Consider the following 27,275-nt stretch of genomic DNA (forward strand, 5'->3'; position numbering starts at 1 on the left):
GCGCGGTACCTGCCGCGGTACCTGGCGCGGTGTGCTCGGTGTCACACGCCCGGGGGCACCGGGGGGTGCCCGGTGGTTCAGCACACGCGGCTCTCACTGCTCCGGGTACCGCGCTCTTCAGCCTGCGCCGGCCGAGGAATAGCCACGGGCTGCTTAGTTTAGCGCTCGCTCCTGCGGAGCTTAAAAGGTCCGGTGTGGAATAATAACCAGCGCGGCTGTTAAACTGGGGTCATCCTGAAGAGCTGCTCGGGGTCCTCTGTGTTTGTCTGGAATGTCTCAGTATTGCTATTTTAGCAATTCGAGAGAATGAGCTGCTTTACACCTTATCTTAGTCTTTTATTAACTCTTTAAAAGAATCGAAGAAAAAAAACCCAGCATGTGTATTATAGTGTTTGTGTGTAATTTGTTGTTCATTTAAACTGTGAATATATTTGGAAAATGTTTAATGCATGTAATTACTTGATAGTAAATTGCTAGAAGTATAGGAGTTCAAGGCTGTGTCCTGTCTGCATTGTTGATTTCATTCCACGTGAAGGGATGAGAATACAGTTCTAAAAACATTCAGTTGCATTGGTGTTTAACAACACAGCTGTGTCAGTGTTGGTACACTAGTTTGTTGCATATATGTTTGGGGCTTTTTTTGTGTGTGCAGAAGCTTTGTGTGTCACTCTTGATGTTAAGAAAGCTCTTTAATTCTCTTTTCTTGTTTAGGATGGGGAAGTCAGAGTTCCAAAGTACATATACATCATAGCACATGGCTTCATTTTCCTGGCCACAATTTACGCTGGATATTGACTTTTATCCTCTTGTTTGTGCTGGTGTGTGAAATTGCAGAGGGCATAGTGTCTGATGGGTAAGTGTATGTCTGCCTTCTTCTGGTAGCACTGAGCAGTTTAAAGGTATATATTTTCTCCCTGTATAAATTCTCATCTAGACCCTATTCCTTGTGGTTATAAACATATAATCTGTTTTCTTAGTGATTAAACTTACTGACCTTGTATCAGAAATTCCACAGACCTTGCCAAGTGATGTACACATGCACAACTGACCTTAATCATTTTTAGTTCGGCTTAATGACACTATCTTTCCAAAGAGTAATCATAGATAAATCCTAGTGATTCAAGCAGCTGGTGACATTTTTGTGATATGTTTTGTATCCAAGGACCCGGTCCCAAAGTCCTTACTCGAGCGGAACTCCCATGTGCATGGTAGATCATACCATTCACCCCCAAAAGGAGTTCTGTTTGTCTTAATGAGTGAATCTACTGGGCCTTATCTCACACCCCACAGATTTTCTTCTGATGTCTGTGCATATACTCAGTTACCTGGAGCAGAGCAGCTCGTATTTTATGAGCATGATCCATCATCTGTTATTCAACTTAGGCTGTCTTTAAGCAGAAATCTGTGGATAAAAAGTATTCAAAGTGAAACAAGTGATACAGGAGAGTGATTTATTGCAAAAAAAGCTAATGATATATAACAATGAATATGATCATCTTTCTCTGAGGAAAGGTATGATTTTCATAGTGATTGTGAATTTTCAAACCAAGGATTAAGAAGTGGAAGCTCCTCATTAAGTAGAACAAAACCTCCCTGATTAGCCATCTATATAACAAGTATCCACCAATCAGTGTGAAAAGCACTGCAGTGTTCTGCTGTAGAAGCTGATCTCATCATTATTATTATAACTTCTCTTAAATATGTATAAATAGGATGTTTCTCAGTGCCACTTTTTAAAAGGAATTTTTCTCATGCTTATTCAGAGTTATCAGGGTGTGGGATGCTCAGAGCAAAATCTCCATCTTGGAGTTTTCTCTTTTATTTTGTTCTTCAGCAATCCCTCTCATTCTGTTTATTTGCTGTCTAACTTGACTCAGAACACTGCTGTTAAGTAATAGGTGTCACCTGATGAGAATCAAAGCTCCGAGCTCTGCTGGGGGAGTGCCAACCCACAGTCATGCCTCCCGAGCACTCAGCAGGCTAGCTAGTGCTCCAGTGTATAAAAGCAGGTTTTGAGACTTTCTAAGACCAAAATGGACCATGTTGGTAAGTCCTTCCAACAGCAACTGGGTGCTAAAGGCTTTGGCATCTCAGCAGTAGAAGTAGCCTATTGGAGATACAGTTATATAGGGGAATTCCAGCAACTGTGAAATAAATGGGTATAAAAATGCCTCCCACTCCTGCAGTGTTACCTACTGAAGGCTGAGGCTGTCTGAAGAAATCTGTTCCTGTTGCTTTTTTTTCTTGCTGAGAATTCTGCCCTGATGTACAAAACCTCCTGGCATTACTCAGAGTTCTAGAGACTGGAGAATCTTTTCTCATTTTGTTGTATACACATACAGCTCCTTGTCAGCAAGAGGAGTTCAGTGCTTATGACACAGGTTGTCAGAAAGGCTCCAGCCAGCTCTGCAGAGTTCACCAGTCTCCACGTGTGGAAGGACTTTCCTTTCAGTTCCTAGAGTAGAGATGCAGGAAATAGTCCTGAGTTCCTACAGATTGTTGGACTTTTGGGATGCTCTGCTGTCAGGTATGTGGTACCCTGTGATGATCTCTCATCTCCCTGACAGCACAGCCCTTTTTGTCTCGCCAAACTACACAGAAGTAGGCTTTGCTGCAGCAAGAAGAAATCCAGAGATAACTTCTTTTCCATGAGGTTCAGAGGACAAGGTGTGACTTTCTCTGAATGTTTGTGCCCTGGAGTCATCTGCTTGGTGCCTTTTCTCCTGGAGCTGGTTGGGAGACATAGGAAATTGTACCTCTTGACTGAGTAGGGCACTCAATTCCTTTTGTGAAGAAAAGAAAAGGGGAGGAAGAGAAGACAGCAAGTAGGAGGAAAGATGCAGGGAAACATCTTTCTACCCAACTGCTCAAACCAACAACAGCTATAACAAATCCCATATTTCCAAAGGGCTGCAGTTGACAGGACCCCCTCTGCTGCTACCTGAAGCAAAGTGTCAGAAGAGTTTTGCTTTATGGGATAAAATGTAAAAGTGTATGACTCTGTTGTAGGTTTTGTTTGTTGGCTTGCAGTCACTGAAAACAGGCCTCACTGTAAATAATTCCCATGCTGTGGTTCTGTTCCTTCTTCCAAAGTGAAAAAAAAAAATGAAGCATTTCCACAAAATTTTCCTAGAGAAAATCTTGAACTGTGCTGTCAGTTGGTCTCATCTGCATATTTTGATGGACAGCTCCAAACTAGTTTAGCTTAAATTAACTTTTCTCATTTCGAAGCTGAGCTGCTTATCCTAATTTAAACAATGTTCCAGTTGATTTCAGTAGGCAATGGGAGTACACGTTTCATTTTCAGCACAGAGGAGGAATTTGAAATCCAACTCTGTGATTTAGAAGCATCAATGCAATTAAAACTGGGAGAGGTTAGCATCCATAACTCATTCTAGAAAATCCTGCATCAGAGATGGATACAGGATACAATTCATCAATGAAAAGGGAAGCATCTAACCAGCTAAGAGGGTTTGACTTTAACAGATGTTGGTTTTTGTTTTGAAGGGTTTCAGAATCACGCCACTTACACCTGTACATGCCAGCCGGGATGGCATTCTTGGCAGCCATCACATCAGTTGTCTATTACCATAATATCGAAACGTCCAACTTCCCGAAGCTTCTAATTGGTATGTCTCACACCTCTCCAGGCTTGGAAGCATGACTGTGGTGCTATGTGTCTGCTTTCTCTGTGGCAGGTCATTGCAGTCTCAGTGCTAGCTTGTATGGATAAACATAACCTATGCTTGAATGTCACAAAGCAGTTCATGATTTACAGTGCTTGTAACTTCTTAACTTCACTGTATAGGGTTCTTGGGGATCCAGTGAGCCAAAGGCTTCTCCAGGGAAAACTGGATTTGTGGGAAAAGTAGCATGTCAAATTCTTGACTTTAAAAGCTATCCAAATCCCCCTGCTTGTCAGCATGTTGTGTTTAAATGTGATATAAGAGTGAAGCAATCTTTGTGTGTGTGGTCTGGTGAAAAGGAGTTAAGGAATGACATCCTTGACTTTAATTATGACCCTGGATATATTACTTTGCCTGCTTATTCTTGCTTTGTGTTACTAAAACTCCTTTTGAAAACTGCTTTAAGGCCTTTTGAATGGAAAATGCTATGTACAATAACTACCTAGTGTACTATAAACTGTAACTGTAGAAAATCCATTGCTGCTGACAGTCATGCAGTTGGTGATGTGTTCTCTTCTGATTAAGTAGACTGCAGGCTGTGGATCATGTTTACTCATCCTGTTAGCTGTTATTTCTTTGGTGGTCCCGGCTCATCAAATTTTACTTGAGTTGGTTTTCTGTATTAATGGATCCTGTTAAGGTTTGTCTTGTGCCATTGTAGCTCTGTGTGTCAAAGTTCTGTTCTAGTTTTTGTCAGGCGATAAAAAGCCACTAATAACTAGATTTGAGAAAGCTTTTAAATATTGAAGATTATTTTGAACTACATGTTGTGGTAGGCAGAATACTCTCAGCAGAAGGAGCCTATAACCCCTGTAAAAAAATTCCTCTCCCAAGACTTAGATTTCTGTCCAGGCTCAGCAACCTTTATGCCTTCTCATTTGGGGCTGCTTTTGTTCTTATACTTTCTTTTAAGTAGAAGGGTTTTTTTCTCTTTTATAGTCAGGCAAGGTTATTTAGTTACTTTTTTCATAAGTCAGCACAGTCTATGTAATGCCTTCCCACAGGACTAGGTGTTATGTCTCAAGAAAGCATAGCTAGCCTGTTACAGTTGCCTCTGGAAAGCAAGCAGTGATTTTTATGCTGGGGTTTTTTGTTACTTCAGACGTATAAGGCAGTGTTAAATAATCTGATGTCGCTACAAGCAAAAATTCCTGCTGTCATTGAGCAGGGTAGCACAAAGTTACAGCTGATAGTTGGTTTTCCGTTTTTGCATAATTCCTGCTCTGTAGCAATTTTTATTCTATGATTATTTTGTTCAGTACTTAGAGTGCTCATGCTGAATAAACTCTGGATGATATTTGACTAGTAAACAGTTATACCAGTGAATACCAACACTTACTTTAGCATTATTGATGAATTTTAAATTTGTAAGAATTTCAGGGAATAGAATCTTTCAGAAAATCTGATCGTGATAACTCTTAGGCAAAAAAGAAAATCAGACCATCAGTCTTTCTCACTTAGTTGGTCTGATTTGAATTTTAATCCAAAGTCTTCACAAGTGGATAGTCTTTGACTTTTTTTTTTAAAATTTTGTTTTGGTTTGGTTTTTTTTTCTTTGTCCTGTGTTTGTGAGAGAACCCAAGACAGGACATTTCTATCCTGTGTTCTTAACTGCACTAATTTATTGATCCCTAACTCTGAGGACTGTCATCTTTCAGTGCTAGTTGCAACTACTCTGAATTGACACCTGGGACAAGGCAATGATTGCTTTATGCAAATTAGCCCAGCATGAAATAGGTAAACTGTGCTTATTGTCAGCTATCAACCCACTAGAGTGCAGTGTGGCCATGAAGCAGCTTTCCTTTAGAGCCTCATAAAATGCAGTAAATGGTAACTATGAGGAAAAGCTTAAGTTGGTGATGAACTTTTTTCCTGAGCATAGGAGACAGAGACTTCTTCATTGCTAACATGTTGTAGAAGAGCTGTAATATTACACACACTCACACAGAGTAAAGTAAAAGACCTGATGTGGCATCTTGCTGCTTCTGAGCATCAGTGAAGTTCCACCAAACTGCAGGGCATCATCTGCTTCAGCTGCAGGATGAATGCCCACACTTTGAAAGAGTTGGTAGCCATATAAAGCAAAGGCTAACAGATGCTTATCCAAAATTTACTAAACCCAGCAGGGAAACTCTCACCGATGCAGTGCAGAGAACCCTTAAAGGTCTGTTGATAAATTCTGAAAAGGGTAACATTTTCCAATCCTGTGAAACTGAGATTTTTTTTCTTTCTTAAAAGTCTTTTTCACTCTGTACCTTAAAGAAACTAAGTCCATTTGTAACTTGTCATAAACAAGCAAGAGGCAGATACCATGACTGACCTGGGGATTAGCACGTTCCACTGGGGTATGCAAGACGAGGACTCAAAGTTCTCTCCTGACTCTGCCTTTCAGCTTTAGTCCAGGCACTTGGCTATTTTGAAGTACTCATTTTCATGATTTCATATTTAAAAAAATTGACCAGGTTTGGAATATTTATTCTCTGAATCTAATGATTGAGTCCAGGGTTGCAGTTGAGTGTTGAAACTATTGGAACACTTTGATCTGGTCTGAATTTGGTTTTCTCTGTGTGGTTTTGACCTGTAATTGTATTTCAACAAGTGCAGCTGTTCTCATATAGTGCTGTTTGTCAGGGACTCTCCTAATAATGCTAATTTTGATGCTTCTTGCACCACATGGATGCATAACAGTTGTACAGCTTAGCAGGACACATTTTCAAGTAGTTTTCATACTGAATTGGAAAGTCTGCTAGCTTTCTCAACATTCAAAATATGTAAATGAAAGTTAGCATCTGATTCCACTGCTCTTTGCTAGTCATTGCTTTATAGTTGAATAAACCTCAGAAATAAAACAGTAAGAGAAAGTTATAACAATGGGATGTTGAGCTTTTGGTTTGTAGGGTAACAGTAGTATGGGAACATGTTAATTTTTTGATTTGAGAAAATTGTCCTTTTTTAAACTGATCATAATTATATGATTACCTTGCCATTACTAGATAGTAATATAGTTTTTCTAATTAAAATTCTAGTATCTTTACATTGCAGTTGCTTTCCTTGGAATTAGTTTATTCTTTAAAATGGATCTTCCTGTTCTCATATAAAAATTATGCTTATTGCTTAGCACACTGAATTTATCACCAAGCAGGCAAAGTTCAGTTAATAAATCCCACCCTGTTAAGCATGTGGGTTTTTTTAGATTGGACTTAATTCAATAAAGGTGTAGAACAGTTTGAGTTCCACATTGCTAAATTTTCAGAGGTCTGGCCTAGGTGGGAATCTACACCCTGGTGTTGTAGGTTGAGATTTCTTACCCAATGGCCCAAGAAAAAGGAAGGCCATTTAGGCATCTAGAATAGATCTAAAGCAATCCACTAAATGCAAGCATATTTCTGTGGGCTGATCACTAGGCAGTTCAGAGCAGTGGAAGTTCTTCGTGGTAATTTCTAGAAACTCTCAGCCAATATGCACTCACCAGTCAGATGAAAAAAACATCATCTATATTGTTACAGCTTAAAAGAAAGAGCTGTAAGTATGTTTTCCAGGAATCCTTATCTTGAGGGGCCTGTGAACATTCACCAGATTAGATTATATACACTTGTATTCAAAAGCAACAAGCTAACTAAATTCAAATACTTCTAGGAATTGTGGCAAGCTAATGACATTCAAATGCTTCTAGGAGATATGACAATGGGTGGTCACTTATCACCTGAGAATGTTGTTTGGCACTTCTTAGTGCTTCTTAGATAAGCGATAAATTAATGTAAGAAGAAGTTATAGAGAGCCTTATTTAAATCCTTAATAGGAGAATGGCTCTGCTAGATCTTATTTTTAATTCCAAGAGCTCTACACAGATGCCAGTTGGGTTGGTGTTTTCTTTGGTGTTTTCTTTGGAGGTCCTGTGCTGCTGCATATTTTCAGTGTGCAACGTTTGTGTAAATCCTTTTTACTCCAAGAAGGATGTGTTCTCAGCCTGTTGTGAGAAGAATGAGACGAAACACAAGGATTGACAGACAAAGGTGGTTAGGAGTAGAAGGATATGGAATGTATTCTTGGATGAAGTGAGATTTTCTAGTCAGACATACTGTGAATAGGAAGGAAGAGTGCCTCAAAGGAAGGAAGCAGTCTGAAACAGGATGGGAAGATTAGATTTGATGCTGTATGAATTGGGAATATGGTAGGAAGCCTCATATAAGAAAGCTGAAGTCTCATAAGAGAAATTTGATGGGTATATCTCTTAAGACCTCTCTGTAACTGCATCAGCCATTGAAGTACAGTGCTGAAATACCTGACCGCTCAGTGCTTTCTTCTTAGAAACTGGCCTATTAATTTTAGAGGAAGATAGATTATACTGGCAAATGTCCTAATGCCTAGTATCCCTGTGTTGTTCCATTCACTGTCCTCATTTAAAAGAGAGGTTTTTAATTGATTTCTGTAGAAACAGGTTTGGCAGTCCCAGATTCCATGTGGATTCTCTGTGTTGACTTTAGCTTTGCTTGCAAAGGGTAGCCCCACAGTACATCCCCAGAGGGCTTTCTGGGGTGCCTCAGGGTAGCTGGAACACCACCAAGTCTTTGAAATTTTTGCAAATACCTGATGATTATCCATGCTTAAGCTAGACTTACAGTTGCTAATGTCTTGGTTGAAGCCTTTCTCTGGTGTCTCGGCAAGACACTTGGAAAACACATCCAAGCTTTTCTTGGCAGTTAGGGCACATTCCATCTGTTGCACCATGGCAGATACATCAGAAATGAAATATTCATGGTAAAGAACATAACCCTGGAAGGCACTCCCTTAAGAATGGGGAACAGGAACTGGTTTATGGTGTGCTGAATAGTTTGGAGAGTGTTTCCAAATCACCAGAGCTTACTGCAGGGATTATTTATCTATAACCAATGGTAGTCTGAGCACTTTTAGACAAGAAGTTCAGTATAAATCTAAAAACCAGAAGTTGTATTCTTTGAATGCTGGAATAACCTGCCTTGATGTGACTGCCTAATCTACATTATAAATTACATATATGGAATTTGCATTGAACAATAGAGCAGCAGCAGTTCTGACTAAGTATTTTAATATCTGTTCCTGCATACATCCCAGAGGTTTGCGTGAAATTTTCCTTCAACCAAAATTCGTAGAAGTCTTGTGCTAACCAAATTTGAAGAGCATCATTCACAGGCACCTTCACCTGTGGGGCAACTCCCTCCCTTGAACTCATCGTGTGGATGCATGTTTACAGCAGATGGAAATTTCCTTCAGCTGACTTCACTTTGTGAAACTTTCCAAATATCATTAAATCTAATAGAAAAGGCATTTAGAACTAACATTATCTTAATATTTTAATGTTTGTGGAATTTAATTAGGTTTCTGTTTTGACATGAGAAAGGCCACTCTTTGATTTTATATGTTCTGTTGCATTCTTTCTGAATTAATATTTTATAATGCTGTTGTATATTTTTGAAACTGTGGAGCTGATTAACTCTTTTTTTTATTTTTCTCTACAGCATTGCTTTTCTACTGGACTTTAGCTTTCATAACTAAAACCATCAAATTTGTAAAGTTCTGTGATAATGGGGTTGGATTTTCTCAGCTTCGATTTTGCCTCACAGGACTCCTGGTTGTTCTGTATGGAATGCTACTAGCTGTAGAAATCAATGTCATCAGGGTGAGGGTAAGTTACTACCATAAAAGTCTCCTTCTGTGGTTTTTATTGGTTTGGGTTTTTGGTGGTTTGTTTGGGTTTTTTACTTTCTTTGAGTACTTAGTGTAAAATGCATTTCTAAAGGAGAAAGAAAAATCCAGTTAGAAATAGAAATCTATTTGAGAATCAAAGGTTAATCCAATTTTGTTATGCCAGAAGAATCCGTAATTTCAAAAAATACCAGACCTCACTGCAATTAAAGTAAGAACAATTTCATCTGTTGAAGTTCTATATTTTTAAGTGGTTCTGTTTCAGTCATCACAAACAAGTATTTCTGACACAAGGGAAGACTGGTAGAAAGGAATTGTCTGCTCTGTCAGAGAATATCTTGGACACACAAATAACATCTCTTGTTTTCCAGGAGAGAATCACAACAAGTGATTTATTTGGGCAACTGGGGTTCCTCCCAGCTATTTTTTTTTCTTTTTTCCTCTGTGGTGTCTGAAGTCATAATCTAAGTTGAGGGATGGTTTTGGAGGCTGCTGGATAGATAAATACCCAAGTTCCCTTCGCCTGGATGTCACGTAACCGTGTGCACAAATGAAATTTAGGAGGAGAAAAGTATTTCCGTGTATATTTTCTTGCTGCTTTCCTCTAATTAGGATGTGGTTTCTTTCAGTAAGGCATTCAGCCATGTGAGTTTTACCTATCATGTAGTTGTTCTTTTGTGATTTTTCTTGGGGGATTTTGTATGCGTATCTTTATTTCATAATTTAGGACAAAACCTATGCCATTTTGTGTGTGTATGCTTGTTTGATAATTTAGGACAAAAAATGTCTGAAAGCAGCCTGTTTAGTAATATTTTTGAAACAAAGTGAAGTAAACACTTCGGTGCTGGATATTCGGTATTTATATCATAAATAAAAACCAGTGGATTATTGCCTTGTGGGAAAAGTGAAATTTGAGTGTAACATCAGGGAGACTTGCTCATAAACCTCTTCATAACAGAACTGCATAATTAAGTAAGATCTAATCCTTGTGGAATTATAGGTCACAAAGAAGAATAAAAAATGGTCACTCCCTATTGTCACCTTTTAAAAAATGTTTTATTTGTTTCATTTTAATTATTAAAGGATGTAATTGATGCACAGAATGAACTAGCCAGCAGTATGGATATTTTTTTTTCTCCTATTGTTCCTATTGGAGAGCAAGGCTTGTTGCTGCACCTGCTGAAGGAAGGAACTGAGATATATGGAGAGTTTGCCACTGCTGGGGAGGAGGGAGAACAAAGAAAATAAGAGTAATGGGTGAGGCCTCTATGGTAGCTGAAATAGCAGACATTGGCCTCACTTTTTTTTCCTGCCTTCCCCTGTCTTCTTCCAAGATTAGTTTTTAATCCCGTCTGGGCCCTCACCCTTCTTTCTGCTGTTCTCATTGTTCTTCTAGATGGCCTTTCCCAACCCCTGACCATTTTTGCTAGGGTCTGTGAATTATTTTTTTAACTGTGGTTGGACAAAAGATAGCAGTGAAGCACATCCAGAAATCCTATCAAGAATATTAGGATTTAGGTGAAGTCATGAGTGGAGATTAAATAAAATACGTGATTAAGTACTCTTCAGAAAGGAAAAGTGTATTTTTAAGAGGTTTGATTCTTTTCATTCCCAGAAATGAGTGAAGTCTGAAGACGTTTTCTCTGGACAGCAGGAAATCAGCAGCAGTCTGCCTTCACTATTTCAGTATTTAAGCCAATGAAAACATTTGCTAGTGCCATATGCACTCTCTAGGTCAGTGATTTTTCCAGACCCAACCAGAACTACACAGGTAGCTCTGTGTTCTGAGCCAACAAATGTGAGGCAGTATGGGTGGGAAATAATCACTGTGATAGCCTCAAGCCTGTTCCTCAGCTCCTCTGTCCCATGTTGTGTTGCCTGGAATTCACTGTTTACTATTTTTAATAGTCACGGTAGGGTTGGTCTCTTCTGCTGTGTCTCAAGTGGAAGGACGAGAGGAAATGGCCTTAAGTTGCACCAGGGAGGTGCAGATTAGATACTAGAAAAAACGTTTTTCACCAAAAGAGTGTTCAGGCATTGGAATAAGTTGTCCAGGGAGGTGGGAGAGTCACTATCTCTGGAAGTGTACAAGAGGTGTCTGGATGTGGCCCTTGGGGATATGGTTTAAGAGTGATTATGGTGGTGCTGGGTTGACTTTTAGACTAGATGATCGTGAACCAACCATGATGGTGCTGTGATTCTGTGAGCTGTAAAGTGTGTGTTTTTCGACAAGTATGCAAATTTTTGCACCATAGAAAATGTCGTAGTGAATGTTTGTAATTATTTCTAGACTAGGTGCCTCTGATTTTCCACAGTACCTGAGGAAACTGGATTGCTGCATTGGTTGAATTTGAATGTCTGTGTTCCTTGAGTACTTTTGAGAAACCAAGACTGATTCATTGATTATCTGCAATGTCCTGTGCATTCTTATTTTATATGCATTTAGTTTGATTCTGTTGGTATTTTTCTGAATTTCAGAGGTATGTTTTCTTCAAAACTCCTAAAGAAGTTAAACCTCCTGAGGATCTTCAGGACCTTGGTGTTCGATTCTTACAGCCATTTGTGAATCTGTTATCCAAGGGAACATACTGGTGGATGAATACATTCATCAAGACTGCCCATAAAAAACCAATAGACTTGAAAACCATAGGCAAACTTCCCATTGCTATGAGAGCTCTGACCAATTACATTCGCCTTAATGAGGCCTTTGAAGTACAGAAGGTATGCAAAGCATGGAATTATATCTCTGCTTACTTACTGCTTACATTTTTGCATAAAAAAATGCTATAAGCATGATACAGAATTATATAAACAGACATGATGCAAATGAAATATCCAGTAACACAGCTGTCCATGTACAAAGAGACCACATACTCAGTGGTACCTGGTACAAACAATGAAGTTTCTCGAAGTAAACATGCATGTCAAACATATTACTGCATAAATGTGTGTGAAATGAATATGGCCTCTATTTTGATGTGGAAAGTAATTATGGACTGTATTCACTGACTATCATTATTCTTCCTAATAAGACTCTGGAAATATTCAGTTCCAGAGTCAGTATTAATGAGGCCTTGCAGAGCTATTTTTTACATGTTACTTAAGTTAGAATTTGTCCATAGGAGAATTCAGGGCTGAAACTACCACAGCTCAAGTTTTGTTTGACTCGTTGGTGGGAGCTGAGTGTATTTGGGATTTAAAGAGAACTCTAGTGCATCCTGTCTAAGAAGAGCACAGGTTTCCAGTTTGTGTTCACTGGAAAATAAAAACTGTCAGTTCCCTCTCCCTTCTTTTTTGTTCTCACCCAGGAAGCCACAAACAACACTTACTTGGTCCCTATTAAGGGTAGGAGAGAAATCATGGTTCTTTTTGTGGAGGGGAGTGCAAATTAAGGTTTTGCTCTGACTCTATACAAAGAAATAAAACAATAGTTGTAGTTCCTGTGCTTTTCTAGCTCAAAGATTGCAGCTGGTTGTGAATGAATTAAAGCAAGGAAAAAATTACCAATCATTTATCAGACCTGAGGTGAAGGTCTAAAAGACTTCTTACTAATTTTTCTTTTATTCTGAACAGAACAAAAGATCATCATCTCCACAAGGATCCAGGTCCATTTGGCGTGCTCTCTGCTGTGCTTTTGGAAGACCCTTACTTCTCAGTAGCACGTTCCGTATCCTGGCTGACTTGCTTGGATTCGCCGGGCCACTCTGCATCTCTGGGATTGTTCACAATGTTGGGAAAGGAAATAACACCATCCGTCCTCAGGTACTGTCAAAGCATCACAAAAATAAAGGAGTCAAAAAAGTAATGCTATGACTATGTATTGTTTGGCCTCAGTAAAGAAAGCAACTCTGCAATGTATTTGTGAATGCTAGAAGTGACAGTGTGAATGTACTGCCTGTGGTCCACTTTTATGCTGTGATGGAGTGGGTCCAGCAGAGGGGAGCATCTCTCTTACTGGGATAGGCTGAGAGAGTTGGGGCTGTTCAGCCTGAGAAGAGATGACCAAGAGGGGACCTTAGCAATGTATATGAGTATCTGAACGGAGGGTGTCAAGAGGATGGAGCCAGGCTCTTCTCACTGGTGCCAGGCAAGTGGATGAGAGCCAATGGACAGTAACTGATACACAGGAAGTTCCACCTGAATACAAGGAAGAACTTCTTTCCTGTGCAGTCAGTAAGCACTGAACATGTTGCCCAAAGAGGTCATGGTTTCTCCCCCACTGGAGTTATGCAAGAACCATCTGATGCAGTCCTGAGCCATGTGCTCTAGGATGGCCCTGCTTGAGCAGGGAGGTTGGACCAGATGACCCACTTAGGTCACTTACAACCTTACCCATTCTGTGATTCTGTGAGGGAGAAAATACATGAGCCATGCATGTAGTTAGCCTTGCATTCTGGAGAATAGCCTCAATCAAGATAATGGTGAAGCATATCCAGGATCACATTAATGTAAGTATTTTAGGTACAGTCTTGAGTAGAGAATGAATCAAGTATGTGACTGAGTCCTTTTTGGAAAGGAAAAGTGTGTTTTTAATAGGCTTGGCTTTCCGTTTCCAAAAATGAGTGGTGTCTGTGAGGATTAAAGCAGGCTTTTGTCATCATAATAAAATGCCAAGTAATTTAACTGTGACAAAGAATATCCACTAGTGTCTTTGGGGAGGTTAGTTTTAAAAGATCAACTGAAACACATTTTTAGAGGATGCAATTTAAATGGATGTTCTCCAAGAGGAGGCAGACGTATTTCTTGATTAACTAAAAAAAAAAATGTAACTCAGGAAGCATCTTTTCATTGTAAGGTGAGGTCACTCAGGCTGGATTTCTATGAAATAGATCTGTTTGTTTCTGCAGCTCACTTAGTGTTTGATAGAAGACTATTTCCAAAGTCTGTTAACACTAATGGAAATATACTCATTCAGTCAAGTACACTTTGGATTAGGTTCACTGTAAATATTGAAATACACCAGCTGCATTGCAAAAAATTTAACTAAGGCCTCAGGCTAAAATTAATTGTTTGTCCATTCAGCAATCCTTATCCTAATATTTGGAAACTTCAATATAGCCAGTAGATTTAATGGAAATCAGTTAAAGCAGGAAATGAGAACAGTAACACTACAGGCCTGTGTTGTATCAAAGTTCTGTGGAAGATGTTGAGTGCCGCTTCTTGATAATTTCTTTGGGAATTTCAGCTGAAATTACACTAAATCACAATTTACAAATTATCCTAGTTAATTTTCCTATTAAAGCATCAGCTAGTGCTTCTCTGTGAAAAAACCCAACTCAAGTCTGGTCCAGATAGGCCCTAAGCAGAGCCTCATCTGGCCTTGACATCCTCACCCACTGTGTCTAGCTAAGCAGTAGCCACATCATTGTCATTTGCACCATTTTAGAGTTGCCTAACAGCAATATTTACTGGTGGTGATAGTCCACAAGTGACACTTAAGGGTGTATTTTAGCTTTGCTAAAATGTTTCCAAGAGGCTTTTCCTTCTGACCTGGTTTATAAGCCTCTTTTTTTCTGTTAAGAGGGTAATCATATTTGTGTTTGAAAGTTGTTTTTGCTGGATTAGATAAAAAAAATTTTCTAATGAAGTCTTTCTGTTCAAACCATCTGTAAAGGGACTGGGGTGTTCAGGAAAACTCCCACATATATGCACATACCTAGCCAACTTATTTTGGAAAGAAATACACCAACTCTACTGTTAGGAATGTTACATCTTTACTTGTAATGAGTCAAAAAAGAAGAGAACATTGACTTATTAATTGTTTGACCTTGTGAACCTCATAGGTGTGAGAAACAAGCCTTCTGAAACACTGTTTTAGGAACACAAAGATAAGCTGGGGGAAACATTGTGCCTGATGTGCTGCTGAGCTTGAGAGTGTTGAAAAGACAAGCAAAGTAAGCTGTGGGCACAGTGGAGGATGTCTTTCACCCATCTGTATCTTAAATAATTTAGACGGAGGAGATGTAATGAGTCAACTGTATCTTCTGAACAGAAATTGTGTTTGTGAAACTGAAGTTAAAGAGATAAAATATTTGCTGTATTCTTCAAGTCCTTTGTGACAGTAATAAACCACCACGGAGCTGGAACTCTGAGATCACATGGGTGTCACAGGCAATATTAACTGCTTCGGTTTGTGCCACAGTTAGTCAGAGCACGACAGCGTCTTAAATTCTGTCACGCTCTTCATGTTTATTTATAACTCCAGTATCAATATTTATGGCCACCCTGGAACATTCTTATGACACAAATTTCTCTGAGTGTTAATCATTTCACACTGAAGAAGAGACTGACAGAATGATAACCTTTATATTTTGCTGGTAGTATCTTCCACATTGCAGTGTTAGGATTAGCAGTTCCAGTATTAGGAGTATCTGCTGACATAAAACATTCAAGTGACACAGCAAACCTACAGACTCATTAAATAAAAACTTCTAGAAGTCATAGGGCACAGTGTAGCAAAAGGCCCGGTACTGACATTAAAGACTCTGAGTGTAAAGTCTTTTAAGTATTTCAGTTGATGGCCTTTTGCTCAGCCTTTTATTGATTGGAGCCTACTGGCGCATTTGAAAAGTGGTGTTAGCCTGAAGGTGTCAGGAAGGTGGAACACTGAATGTTCCCAAAACACCTTGTGAAAATAAAACATCTAGTTAGTTCCATCAACTTCTCAAACAAGGTTATTTGCCTAAAATGCAAAAGGTTCAATAGATGTTATTTCCATGTGTTTCCTTCAGACTGACAAGTGTACTTAGACAGCTATTGTAGTCTAAACACAGGGATGCTTAGTGACTTTATAAATCATAATGGCCTGATAATGCATCTGAGACTTAGCAAACATGTTGATGCTTTCACCAAGTCTGTGTGTGTGATGCTTATGCATATATGTCTGTCCTTTTCTCTCAAGGGAGTGCTAGAAGAAATAATGAGAATATTCATCTCACTTTCCCTCCTTGTCTATTATGTAATGTTATGTTCAGAATCAACACTTGCACTGAAATCTCACTGGTAGAAAAGCTTGATTTGTGAAAATATGGTGGTGTAAAAACTAGTATTCTTTTACATACAGTAAAAAGTAGTATTAGCTGCAGCAATTAGCAGTACTAGCCAGATATCTATGTAGGGCAGTACTGAAATTGTGCTGCTTCTGTTACTGCCTTTGATAGAGCTCAGTGTATCTCTAACCTCCTTGGTCCATAACTGTGACAGTGTTCTGGCCTTTCCTTTTGCTGTCATATGAATATCTTGGACAATCAGGATCTCCAGGTGTCGGTGCCTTGTGTGTTGTTCTAGCTTTGCCTTCATAAGGAGCTTTTTTTTAATTTTTAAGGTGTTAGGGATGGCACTATTTCCTGGGTGGCCATGTGTTGAAATAAAAAGAAATCCCAGTGAAGAATTTGTAAAATAATAGCAATTCTTCCAATAAGCTTTTTCTTTTGCACTTATAAACTGTTTCATGTTCTGTTTTGTATTTGAGTACATATATGCTGCACAGGAAACAACAGGTGACTCTTAAACTGGTGTAGTTAAACACCAGAGGTAGTTCTTCCACCTGCTATGAAGCCTAATGCTTTATACTTATTAAACTAAGTAAATATTAAAGAGTCTGAAAGATAAATCTGATGCATCTAATTGGCCATGGTCTTGGCCAATTTGTGAATTTCTTTTTTCTTTTCTACTGTTAAGGCCTTGCAGGTGGCATGGGAAAAGACTGCATTGTACTTAAAATTAACCATTGTATTTCCATTTAGTTTCCAAAATGTGGTACATTTTGTAGAGCTTCTGGGCTACATGTAGAACCTTGAGTCTTCCTCCTTAGTCATCAGTTATAGCAAGAATAAATTTACAACCACACTTGGATCTTGCAAGGGTCAAAGACAAGTTAACTTGATTTGAAAAACTTAACTTGTAGGACTGTAAATAATCTGGAAGGGAGAGTCATTTTTACTGTACTATAGACTTTTTGCAGTATATAATGCTGCTGTAGCCCATTTGAATTACTGTGGAATAAGTAATAATTTAGGGATTTAAAATCCCTTTAGGGTACAAATAACTAAAACTGTAGTTAAATGTCTGTTTATCTGAACGTATTTGCTGATATGTACCATGATTGTTCAGGGTTTTGCATTTGATACAGGTTTAAAGAAACAAGTGTGCCCAGTGATTGTTTATGTTCTATTAATTTGACTTTGAAGACTCTGCATGCTTGAATACTTTCTCTGAGGATTAATTCCTTACTTGGGTCAATGGCCCTACAGACTGCTGAAATGTTTATGTACATCAGGTCTGGTTGAAGTCAGAACACCTAGCTGAATCAGAAATATTATTGTCTGACAATTTACCTTTGGAAGTGAGAAATAAATTATTCAATGAAATAGTTTTTATTACCTGTTTCAAAGAATGATCTTCAACACCGTTGAGTGTCACTAATGGAAATTTTCCATGTTGTTTTGAGTTCTTGCACTTTCTTAGATAAAAGTAATAAATGACTACCAGGGTGCTTGAACAAAGATTTGCAGGAGTGGAATCATAATTACTTGCTTTTCTCTGTGTCCAGCCTTGGTCTGAATCTCAGTGCTTGTAACAAATGGCACGTTAAGTGGGAAAAGTGGGTAAACCTAAGAAATTCGTACAAGTCTGTCTGTGTTGCATATTAGACAAAATTGAGAACTGCTTAGTTTTGGCAATATCTGAAGAAGAGTTACCCACAGTTGGAAGTGATTAGATATTTATGGAGAGTGACTGTTTGGTGTTGATGAATGAGCTCCCATGCCAACAGATGGTTAAACCATTGTGTGGACAGGTCAGACTAGTTTCCTCTTAGGAGAAGGAATATTGCTGTATAAAGTGGGAGGAACTGTCTTAGGAAACTTGTCCTGGATGTATTATTGTAAGCATTCACACTTTTCATGGGGTGAAGCAAAGGATCCTTCCAAAAACTGTTATGCTTATTATCTTGTTTACTTGTTTGCAAAGGTAAGCATACGTTTCTCTGCTTTTATTCCTATAAATCACCCTACTGATGTCAAGGGGATAGATAGTGTGCCTATTACAGCAATGGCAGGAGCAATCATGAGTGCCAAAAGATGGAGTAAAAAGAGATGGAAAAAATACACTAAGACTTTAGTTTCTCAGGGAGGTGAAGTGACCTCTTGGTTCACCACTGCTGAAAGGACTCCCTTCTTTCACATTCCTTGTCACCTCTGCTGCTATTTGCTCCTTTGCTCTATCTTTGGTACCAACTGGACAATTCTGCAGTCTGATTTGGCCCATTATATTTTTCCTGGGCTGATTTTCTTGTCAGTGGTTTGAACTGTGTTTAGTTTTGGATACCACAATACAAGAAAGATATAAAGCTATTAGAAAGCCATCCAAAGGAGGCAACAAAGATGGTGAAGGACTTGGAGGGGAAGCCATATGAGGAGTGGCTGAGAGCACTTGGTTTGTTGAGCCTGGAGAAGAGGAGATTGAGGGGAGACCTCATCACTGTAAATAGCTTCCTCACAAGGGGAAGTGGAGTGGCACTGACCTCTCCTCTCTGGCAACAAGCGACAAGACCCAAGGGAATGGCCTGAACTTGTGTCAGGGTAGGTTTAGGTTGGATATTAGGAAAAGGTTTTTCACCCAGCGGGTGATTGTGCACTGGACCAGCTCCCCAGGGCAGTGGTCACAGGCTAACCCTGGCAGAGTTCAAGAGGTGTTTGGACAATGTTCTCAGGCACATGGTGTGATTCTTGGGGACGTCCTGTGCAGGGCCAGGAGTTGGACTCTGTGATCATTGTGGGTCTCTTCCAACTCCAAATGTTCTTTGATTCTGTGATTCTGTGAATTGGCTCAGGAAGATAATAAATTAGCTCCCCCCCAGTGCACCACAAGCAACAGAACCATGCAGGTTGGAGCAACTTAGGTGCAAGTAGGGGTAGGGAGAAGTTTGTTCTTTCAACTGTCTCAGCCTCATCTTACAGAAGCACAGCTTCAAAAACTAAATTTAGCCTGTATGAACTTGCCATACGGGGGTTCTATGATGTTAACTGCAAGGTGCTGACCAGATCTAATAAAACATAGAGGCAGTGAGAGTTGGTGAAATATATTTTATTAAGTGTTATAACCGTCTTGGAAACATCAACAGCAAAGAAACTGTGTAGGCAAGAAGTGTGCTGAGCAAAGGATACAGCAGAAGTGTAAATGGCAAGGAGCCTGAAAGAGAATAAAAAGGGATCACTTCCTAGTTTTGCCTTTGATTGCTGGCTTATGCTGCCATTAAAGTTTTGAAGGAGCCAAGAGGAGAAAGAGGAAGGCAGAGGCATTTTAGTTTCAGAAGGCTTGCCAAGGTGAATCAGCCTCTGAACTAGCTGTAGCACCAAACGTGTGGCTTCTTAAATATAATCTCAAATAAATGCACTGTTGTCCCATTAAGCTGTAGACATGCTTCAAAATGCACTTGAGTGATCTCATGAACTTGCTAGGAGGTAATGACCATAAACAGAAGTTCTGAACAATATACTGCAGGCCAAAATAATGTGCAGAGTTCCAGGAGTTGGAAGGATGTGTTTTTGACAAGTTCTGAAGGTCATTCTAGTGTTCAGTAACCTGAGGTGTTAAAATAGCAAGTAATTTTTCCCAAAATTTGTTAACTAGCCCTTTCTGACTATGGGCAGTGCACATCTTTTAACAAATGTGACCATAAAGAGTTACTCTGTCCTAGAGTTTTGGAAGGATATCAGAAATCCTATAAATGTCATTATGCATTTACATGAAGCTTACTGAGTTGACAATTTATGACTGTTTCCTTGAACTGATAAATTGTGGGGTTTCAGACAAGACTGGGAGCACTTTCAAAGGAATAAACTGTGATTACCTCTGCTTATTAATTATGCAAATCTGGTAATTAAGTTATCATTGCACCTGATTTCTAACTTTCTTTTTTTTATAGACTAAAATTCTTGGTGTTTTCTTTATTTCATCTCAAGAGTTCCTGTCCAATGCTTATGTTTTGGCTGTACTCTTATTTTTTGCCCTTCTACTGCAAAGGACATTTCTCCAAGCATCATACTATGTTGCTATTGAAACGGGAATCAACTTGAGAGGTGCAATACAGGTACCAAATATATTACTAATTAACCTTTTCATACACTTATACATGTTTTTGTAAATACAGATTATAATTATAGTTAAGTTCTGAAGTGCTTCTCTCCTGAAATGTATTGAATGTAGCCATTGCCGTTAAAAATTTTTAGCTTAGACCTGTGTTCAGTTTCCTCTGCATCTTATTTGATGGTTTTATAAAACATTTATTTGTAATATCTAATACTGTATTTTGTCTTACTTTCAAGCAAAAATTTGCTGATATTAAAACTGAATGTAACTTCTGAAAGCATTTAGGTTGAGCACTGTACCTCTCCCATCTCAAAGGCATTTTGTTTTTGTAACATCCCATGCAAATAATACAGTTTAAAAGTGTCTTGTAGATATACTTATATCTTGTAGATATAAGGATAGGTTGTATTTCCAATGCGTGGAGTAGAGTTTTATCCCATGGGTCATGCCACATAATCTACCAGGCATTGCAGGGTCTGTAATTACTGAACACAAGTAAGATTGCTGAAATGGATTCCATAATCACTACATAACTGCAAACAGCAGATCAAAGTTTTATGTAGCATACAAAACACTCTGCCTGGAAATGAGAGAATTTGGTGTAAGGTTACAATGTGGGATTGCCAAATCACTGGGTGAAACCTGCCCTCTGACAGCCTGGAAACCAACCTTATAAGTTACACTATTTATCCACTGAGCTACATGGATCCTGTGAGAGTCTCTGTGATGGATGGATGTTTTCAATAGCAGCCTAATTGTTTAATCCTCTTTTGATCTTACACTTGGAAGCACTTGTCGGCCGCCAGACTTCGGGATTTCTTCCACTGGTTTTCCCATATTAGAGTGAAGTCAAAAAATCCTAAAGGAATAAAAACCCAAAAGATGTGAAAAAAATTGTGTTTCTTGTATCAAGCAGGAGAGCTGCAACTGACTGAAAAACACATGGTCTACAGCAACTGTAAAAGGGGAATTGTTGGGATGTAGTGCTACATTAATTTTGTTTAAGAAAAGCTTTGTGTTCTTTGCACTGGATGCTACACAGAGGCCCAGATAATGCCAGTTGGACTACTCAAATTGGAAAATTTTTAGCCATGACTCTAAGCAGCAGATTAGTGTTAATGGCAGTGTCTGTGCCAGTATTTTTATACATTATTTTTCTTATTTATTTTTTTAAAAAATCTTTTAGCTCTTTTCTTCCCATGTGTAAACCTGCACCTGTTCACTGTGTCCTATATAACTTTGTTTCATGATGGACAATCAGCACTTGATCTGAAGGCACTTACTTAATCAAAGTACTTCCTGTCAGCTCAGTCTCATGATGGCAGAGCATCATGTTTAGCCTTTTACCAAACCAGCTGGTAAAAGTTCACTTGCATTGTTGTGTATTAAGTTATTGTTATACATGGTGCCTGATTCTGCACTGAGTCAACTCCTTAATTCCATACAGAATTGTACCTGTGACGTTAGCCACCTGTGAATTAAACTTTGTAAGAGGACTGAGCTCTCTAGCCAAAATGTAGCAACATTCTCAGCCAGGAACATTGTTCTGATGTTGGATGGCACCTGAATCAATGGCCAGAGCAAAATAACAAGGAGTATAACATCCTGATGATTATTAGTGCTAGTTACACAAGGGAACTCCATGGAGATGCTGGAGGTGTATAAATCATAGCGTGGCTCTTTACCATTTTGGGCTGTAAAGGTTTCATTCTCTTATTGATGTACAGGGGTGCAAAAAGTACTTAGACAACCATGATGCACCTAACTGCACTGTGCTTTGTGTTGGTGAAGAATAAATAGTTTTAAATTTTACATCATAACATAAAAGGCCAAAGTTTCAGCCCTTCATTCCAGTTACTGGAAATGTTGTTTTCCCTTAATAGCCTGAACCTTTGTTTTAGATGGAGCTAGAAATCTCATTTTATTTCTATATTGCTAATATCTTTCAATCTCTCTTCCAGACAAAAATATACAATAAAATCATGCAGCTTTCAACTTCTAACATGTCTATGGGGGAGATGACAGCAGGTCAGATCTGTAACCTGGTTGCCATAGACACAAATCAGCTGATGTGGTTCTTTTTCCTCTGCCCTAACCTTTGGGCTATGCCAGTACAGGTAAGGTGATTGAATGTGCTTTTGTTCTTAATGTGTGCCAGTCTGTGGTTCATTGCATATGAATTTTGTGAAAGTAGAGATATTAAAGCAATTAAAGAATAACTTGAAATAAGATTTCAAGCTATTAACATCTACAAACACTGCGTGTAATATATTGTACTTCTGTGAAATACATTTGTGTCTGTCTGTGACTGGACTCTAGGTATTAGGATCTTGACTGCTGCCAAACATGCTTTGCATTTGTAACAAGAATTTATAGGGTGCAGCAGGTTGCAGTGCATCCATTTATTACGTCAGGGTGTTAACTGGAAGATATTGCAATCATTTGTCTTCTGAATCACAGAGCAAGAAGCAAGGGATGTAGTCATTGATTCATAAATATGATTGCTTAAAGATGATTCTTTGGGGATGATCCTTTGAGGACTAGAGGTCATAAGCTGAGACAGGAGGGATTCAGATTAGATGTTAGGAAAACATTTGTCACTGTCAGGGTGGTCAGGCACTGGAATAGATTGCCCAGGGAGGTGGTGGAGTCACCATCCCTGCAAGTGTTTAAGAGGTGTCTGGATCTGGTGCTGGAGGATATGGTTTAGGGGTTCCAGCAGTGACAGGTTAATGGTTGGACTCAATGATCTTGGAGGTCTCCTCCAACCTTGATGATTTTATGATTCTATGATTCTTTGGGCATCCCTTAAAACTACTGATGCCTCCTGGACGACAAATTCCATGGATTTTATTTTTTTTTATTATAGCATGTTTATTATATGTAATGGTTTTGCTGCTTTATTCTTTCTGGTGTGTTTGGTCTCCTGTCTCTAAATACCACACTCATCCCTTCAGTCTTATTTCCCCTATGGATAGCAAGGAGCAGATCACTGTTCTGAGTCACACTCAATTGCCTGATGACTCCTGGTTCCATGTCCTGTAGCCTTTTGTAATGCCCAGTGAGATATAGTTGTGTCTTATCAAGTCATTAAGATGAGGAAAGGAAAATCCCATCTCAGAAAGTACTTCCATAATGGATTTAAAATAATCTTAATCCTCAGAGAAACAGGAGTTCATATATGATGTCCAACATGGAAACATGGTATGTTTACCTCCTTCATAGTTTCAGGTCTATGGAATGTACATTGTGTCCTATGAGCTTGTGGAGGGCCTGGAAAACAAATCAGATCAAAACTAGTCTATTTTGTTGTTTTGTTGAGTTTTTTTCCAGTGAAGTATTATTGCTGTGAGTCTATGAAGTGGTGAATCTCACTGGATGGCCTTGTTATTAAAGTCTCTGCTAGTAAGGGGATAGAGCAGATAGAGTAGCAGGAGATCAGAGCAATCTCAGTAGAACCTCGGATCATTTTTCAAAGTTCACACCTACTGAAATGGGGGCAAAGTGCAGAATGCTTGGTTAGGAACAGCCAGTACTTAAGCAAAACCTTAGAGGCATCCTACATACCCATCTATTTCCTGAGAAAGCTCACAATAAAGCACATAGTTTGGTCTGATATTAACATGGTACCCTGCAGGTCTTTCTGCTTTCTTCCTGATAATTGTTATAGTTGTTGAAAGTGCTTCAATGCTAAAAGTAAATACAAATCAAAGAGGAAGTTTTAAATTCAGTCAGTATTTTCTTAAAAGTATCATTTAGTTTCAAAAACACGATGAAAACTCCATTGTGTTCCTGTCACAAAGGCAGTCTGGTTCCTGCACTATGCAGAGGCTCTTTGGCTCATGTGAAAGTCAGAAAACTGCAAGTAATCTACCCAACATCTTTGCATTTTGGCTTGCCTGCTTTTGCCCCTGAACAAAATCATTTTCATGTTTCTGTATGTGGACTGCAAGTGGCAGATGATATTTTCAGTCACTTTCTGACATGGTTTTAGGGGTGTTGTTTTGGAGTTCCTGTGTCCATCTGCTTCTGATACTATAAGATGTTAAGCATCTAAGAATATTACATTGAAAAGCTGGGGATGGGGAAGAAGAGCTAGGCACTCAGGTGGTTATGTAAATTGCATGAATGTCCTTCAGAGAGTGAGGTGTTAGACTGCTGGCCATCAGGAGAACTGGATTCTTTTCTGACATTAAAGATACATATTAAATTGTGTGTATTTTATAGTGATTCCTGTCAAAAATAAGAGATTTCAGTCAAGCTGCTACAGATCAGACAAGCAAGTTCTCCTTAAAATCTGGTCTTAAAATCATCTGGTCACATGGCAAGGCAGATTAAATTCCTAACCTGGAAAAAACCCCCACCCCTGACATTTTTTAGCATCAGTATTGTTTCTCTGAAATTATGGGGGGGTGGGGAGGGGAATGGGAACCACAATATTTTTAAGTGGGTGGAGAAAAATCAAGGAACATGTCCTAATATTGATGTCTAATTGCAAAACAGGCAACTATAATGAAAAGAAACTGATTCAAAAAATCATATTAAGTATGGTTATATATTAGGAGTTTATCAGTAATTCAGATATCAGGGCATTTTCTTTCCATTTGCAGCAAGTGCCTTGCAGTAAGAAGTCAGTGATGGTATTCTGCTAATATGGTATTGGTGAAAGAGCTGTGAGGCATTAAGAGGTATCCACTCTTTGAATGATAATGTTTAGGGTCCAATTACCCCTCAGTCTAGTCTCCATTGTAAGTCTATTAGTAATATGAACTATGTACGAGATATCAACTTCATGTACACCTTTTTTATAATACTTCTCTGGCTGCTCAGTGTAGAGAGCACTTTAGTGCAACTGAGAATTAATCCAATTTTGTTGCATATTCTGTAACAACATTTTGCTCTAATGTGCCAGAAGTCACGGACTCATAAAGACTTCCTGACAGTCTGTTGAAAATATGATTACATTTGAATTAAATTTCCCCCTGTGATGCTCCTTAGCAGATGAGGATGATCAGTGCCCAGAGCATGCTCCTGTTTTGTGGATGGTGCACACATTGCCAAAATCAGTGAGTCACATTGGTCACAAAGGTTTCTTCAAAAATTTTGCTACAACATTCATTCAATACCTTGCTTTATGAGGCAGTGAAAGCAATTACTGAGTGCTTGAGAGACAACTAATAACAAGTTGCACAAACTTCATTCGTATTTAAAACAGGTTTTTAATTGTTTGGTAGTTCTTAATCTGGCAATCAATATTTCAGCATCTGCTCTGGGTTTTGTAATAGCCATTCATGGCAAGTTAGATTTTCTATACAGTCCAGATAATTTGAGCCCCATCTTTGCTCTGACTGGAGTCAATGGGAGCTTTATTGCTACCTTAAGTGACTGTTTGAATGTCACTGAAATCCATGAGAAGAGGCCCAGGCATGCCAATCAGTTGAAAGATGCCCTCAGCGGGTTTGGCTCAAACCCTGGGAGCAAAATGAGGCCCTTAAAAGGCTTTCCCCCCACACCTCCATTTTATAAAAACCCATTTGATTTCATTGTGATTATTAAAAACTCCTGTATTCTCATATCTCTGGCTCATTGCTAGGGATAGTTTACACTTGTAATGAAAGGACATTTGTCTCTTTCAAAACTGCCCACAAAGAAGTTGCTGGCTAAAAGAATTTGCTCTCCTCAATAATCAAGACAAATAACCAGAGTTATTGGTGAGTTTCTTGCTCCTGATAAATATCTCTGACAGGGAAGAGCTTTGGGATTTTGCTGAAAGGGAAGTGAAGCGTTTCATTACACCTTTTTTTTAATAAAGATGATGGTTACCTTCTCAGGAATATTAGTGAGAACCTTCCCACCTGCCAGGTACTGTCCTCTAGAGTTCAGATATTATCTGTGTACTGTTTAATCTTTACTCTGTGGTATGGTACAGAATTACATTTAATAAGACTTACAGATTTCAACACTTCTCAGATAAGTCTTTACATATTATTTTTCTTCCTTGTACACTGAATATATTTTGCAAATTTGCCCTTATTACCACATTATGCAGAAGACGAAAATGGGATCATTTTTAACCTCTTGGAAACATGGAATTTTTATTGCAAAGACTGACCCTCGATAGCTAGGATGGTGGGGTGAAAGCAGCTGTGAGCTAGCAGCTCCCTCAGAATCCAGCTGGAATAGCTATCTCCTTGGCTGTGTAAGAAGCTGATTGTCTTTTTTCTAGGACCAGGTGGTCCCATAATGCCCTTGGCCATCAACCAGTAGTGAAGAAAGCAGAAGAACAGGGACTCAGTGTTCTGCAGTGGCTGCACACTGTTTGATTTCCTATATTTTGAGTGCCTAGAGTGTCTGCCCATGACAAAGCAGTCATGAATGAATATCTTGATCTGTAAAGACCAGGATCATTTTGTGTTTCTGGGGTATCTGGCAGAGGCCTTATGTGTTTTGTTTGGTTTCATACACTAATAAATTTCCTGACTTCAGGTGAAAGCAGATTGTTCACTTACTCATCATGGAAAGATTTTTAATTTGCAATTTTAGCTTGCCTAGTACTAGTTTTGTGATGTGTATATATAATAGGATTTTACTGTAATGTTACCACATATTTCCTAAGCAAATACTGTGGCTCGTTTTGAGAGTCATGTTTTAGTTTAGTTCAGCTGTGGACAGGCATCAAAGAGTTCTTAAGAGGAAAAGAAAAAAAAATCTGTATTTTCTGTGTGTGAGTTAAATTAATGAAAATGTCAAGATGGAAATGTGGAAACTAAGGACTCTTTCTTCATGGAAACACCCAATTCCCATAAATATGTAGGG

General features: G+C 38.8%; 1 protein-coding gene across 1 annotated transcript in view; it reads left to right on the plus strand.

Annotated features, from left to right (window-relative positions):
• Positions 1–589: 589 nt before the first annotated feature.
• The window catches only part of ABCC8 (ATP-binding cassette, sub-family C (CFTR/MRP), member 8), a gene marked incomplete at its 5' end in the record, with an annotated part of 79,495 nt that continues 52,809 nt past the window's right edge, over positions 590–27,275 (plus strand). The window contains 8 exon segments of the mRNA XM_009076114.1: positions 590–626; positions 686–853; positions 3,508–3,629; positions 9,182–9,348; positions 11,847–12,089; positions 12,942–13,130; positions 20,296–20,460; positions 22,421–22,576. Of these exon segments, the coding sequence (XP_009074362.1) occupies positions 590–626; positions 686–853; positions 3,508–3,629; positions 9,182–9,348; positions 11,847–12,089; positions 12,942–13,130; positions 20,296–20,460; positions 22,421–22,576 (1,247 nt within the window).

This window comes from Acanthisitta chloris, unplaced genomic scaffold (assembly GCF_000695815.1).
Source record: "Acanthisitta chloris isolate BGI_N310 unplaced genomic scaffold, ASM69581v1 scaffold6376, whole genome shotgun sequence".
NCBI classification, from domain to species: Eukaryota; Metazoa; Chordata; class Aves; order Passeriformes; family Acanthisittidae; genus Acanthisitta; species Acanthisitta chloris.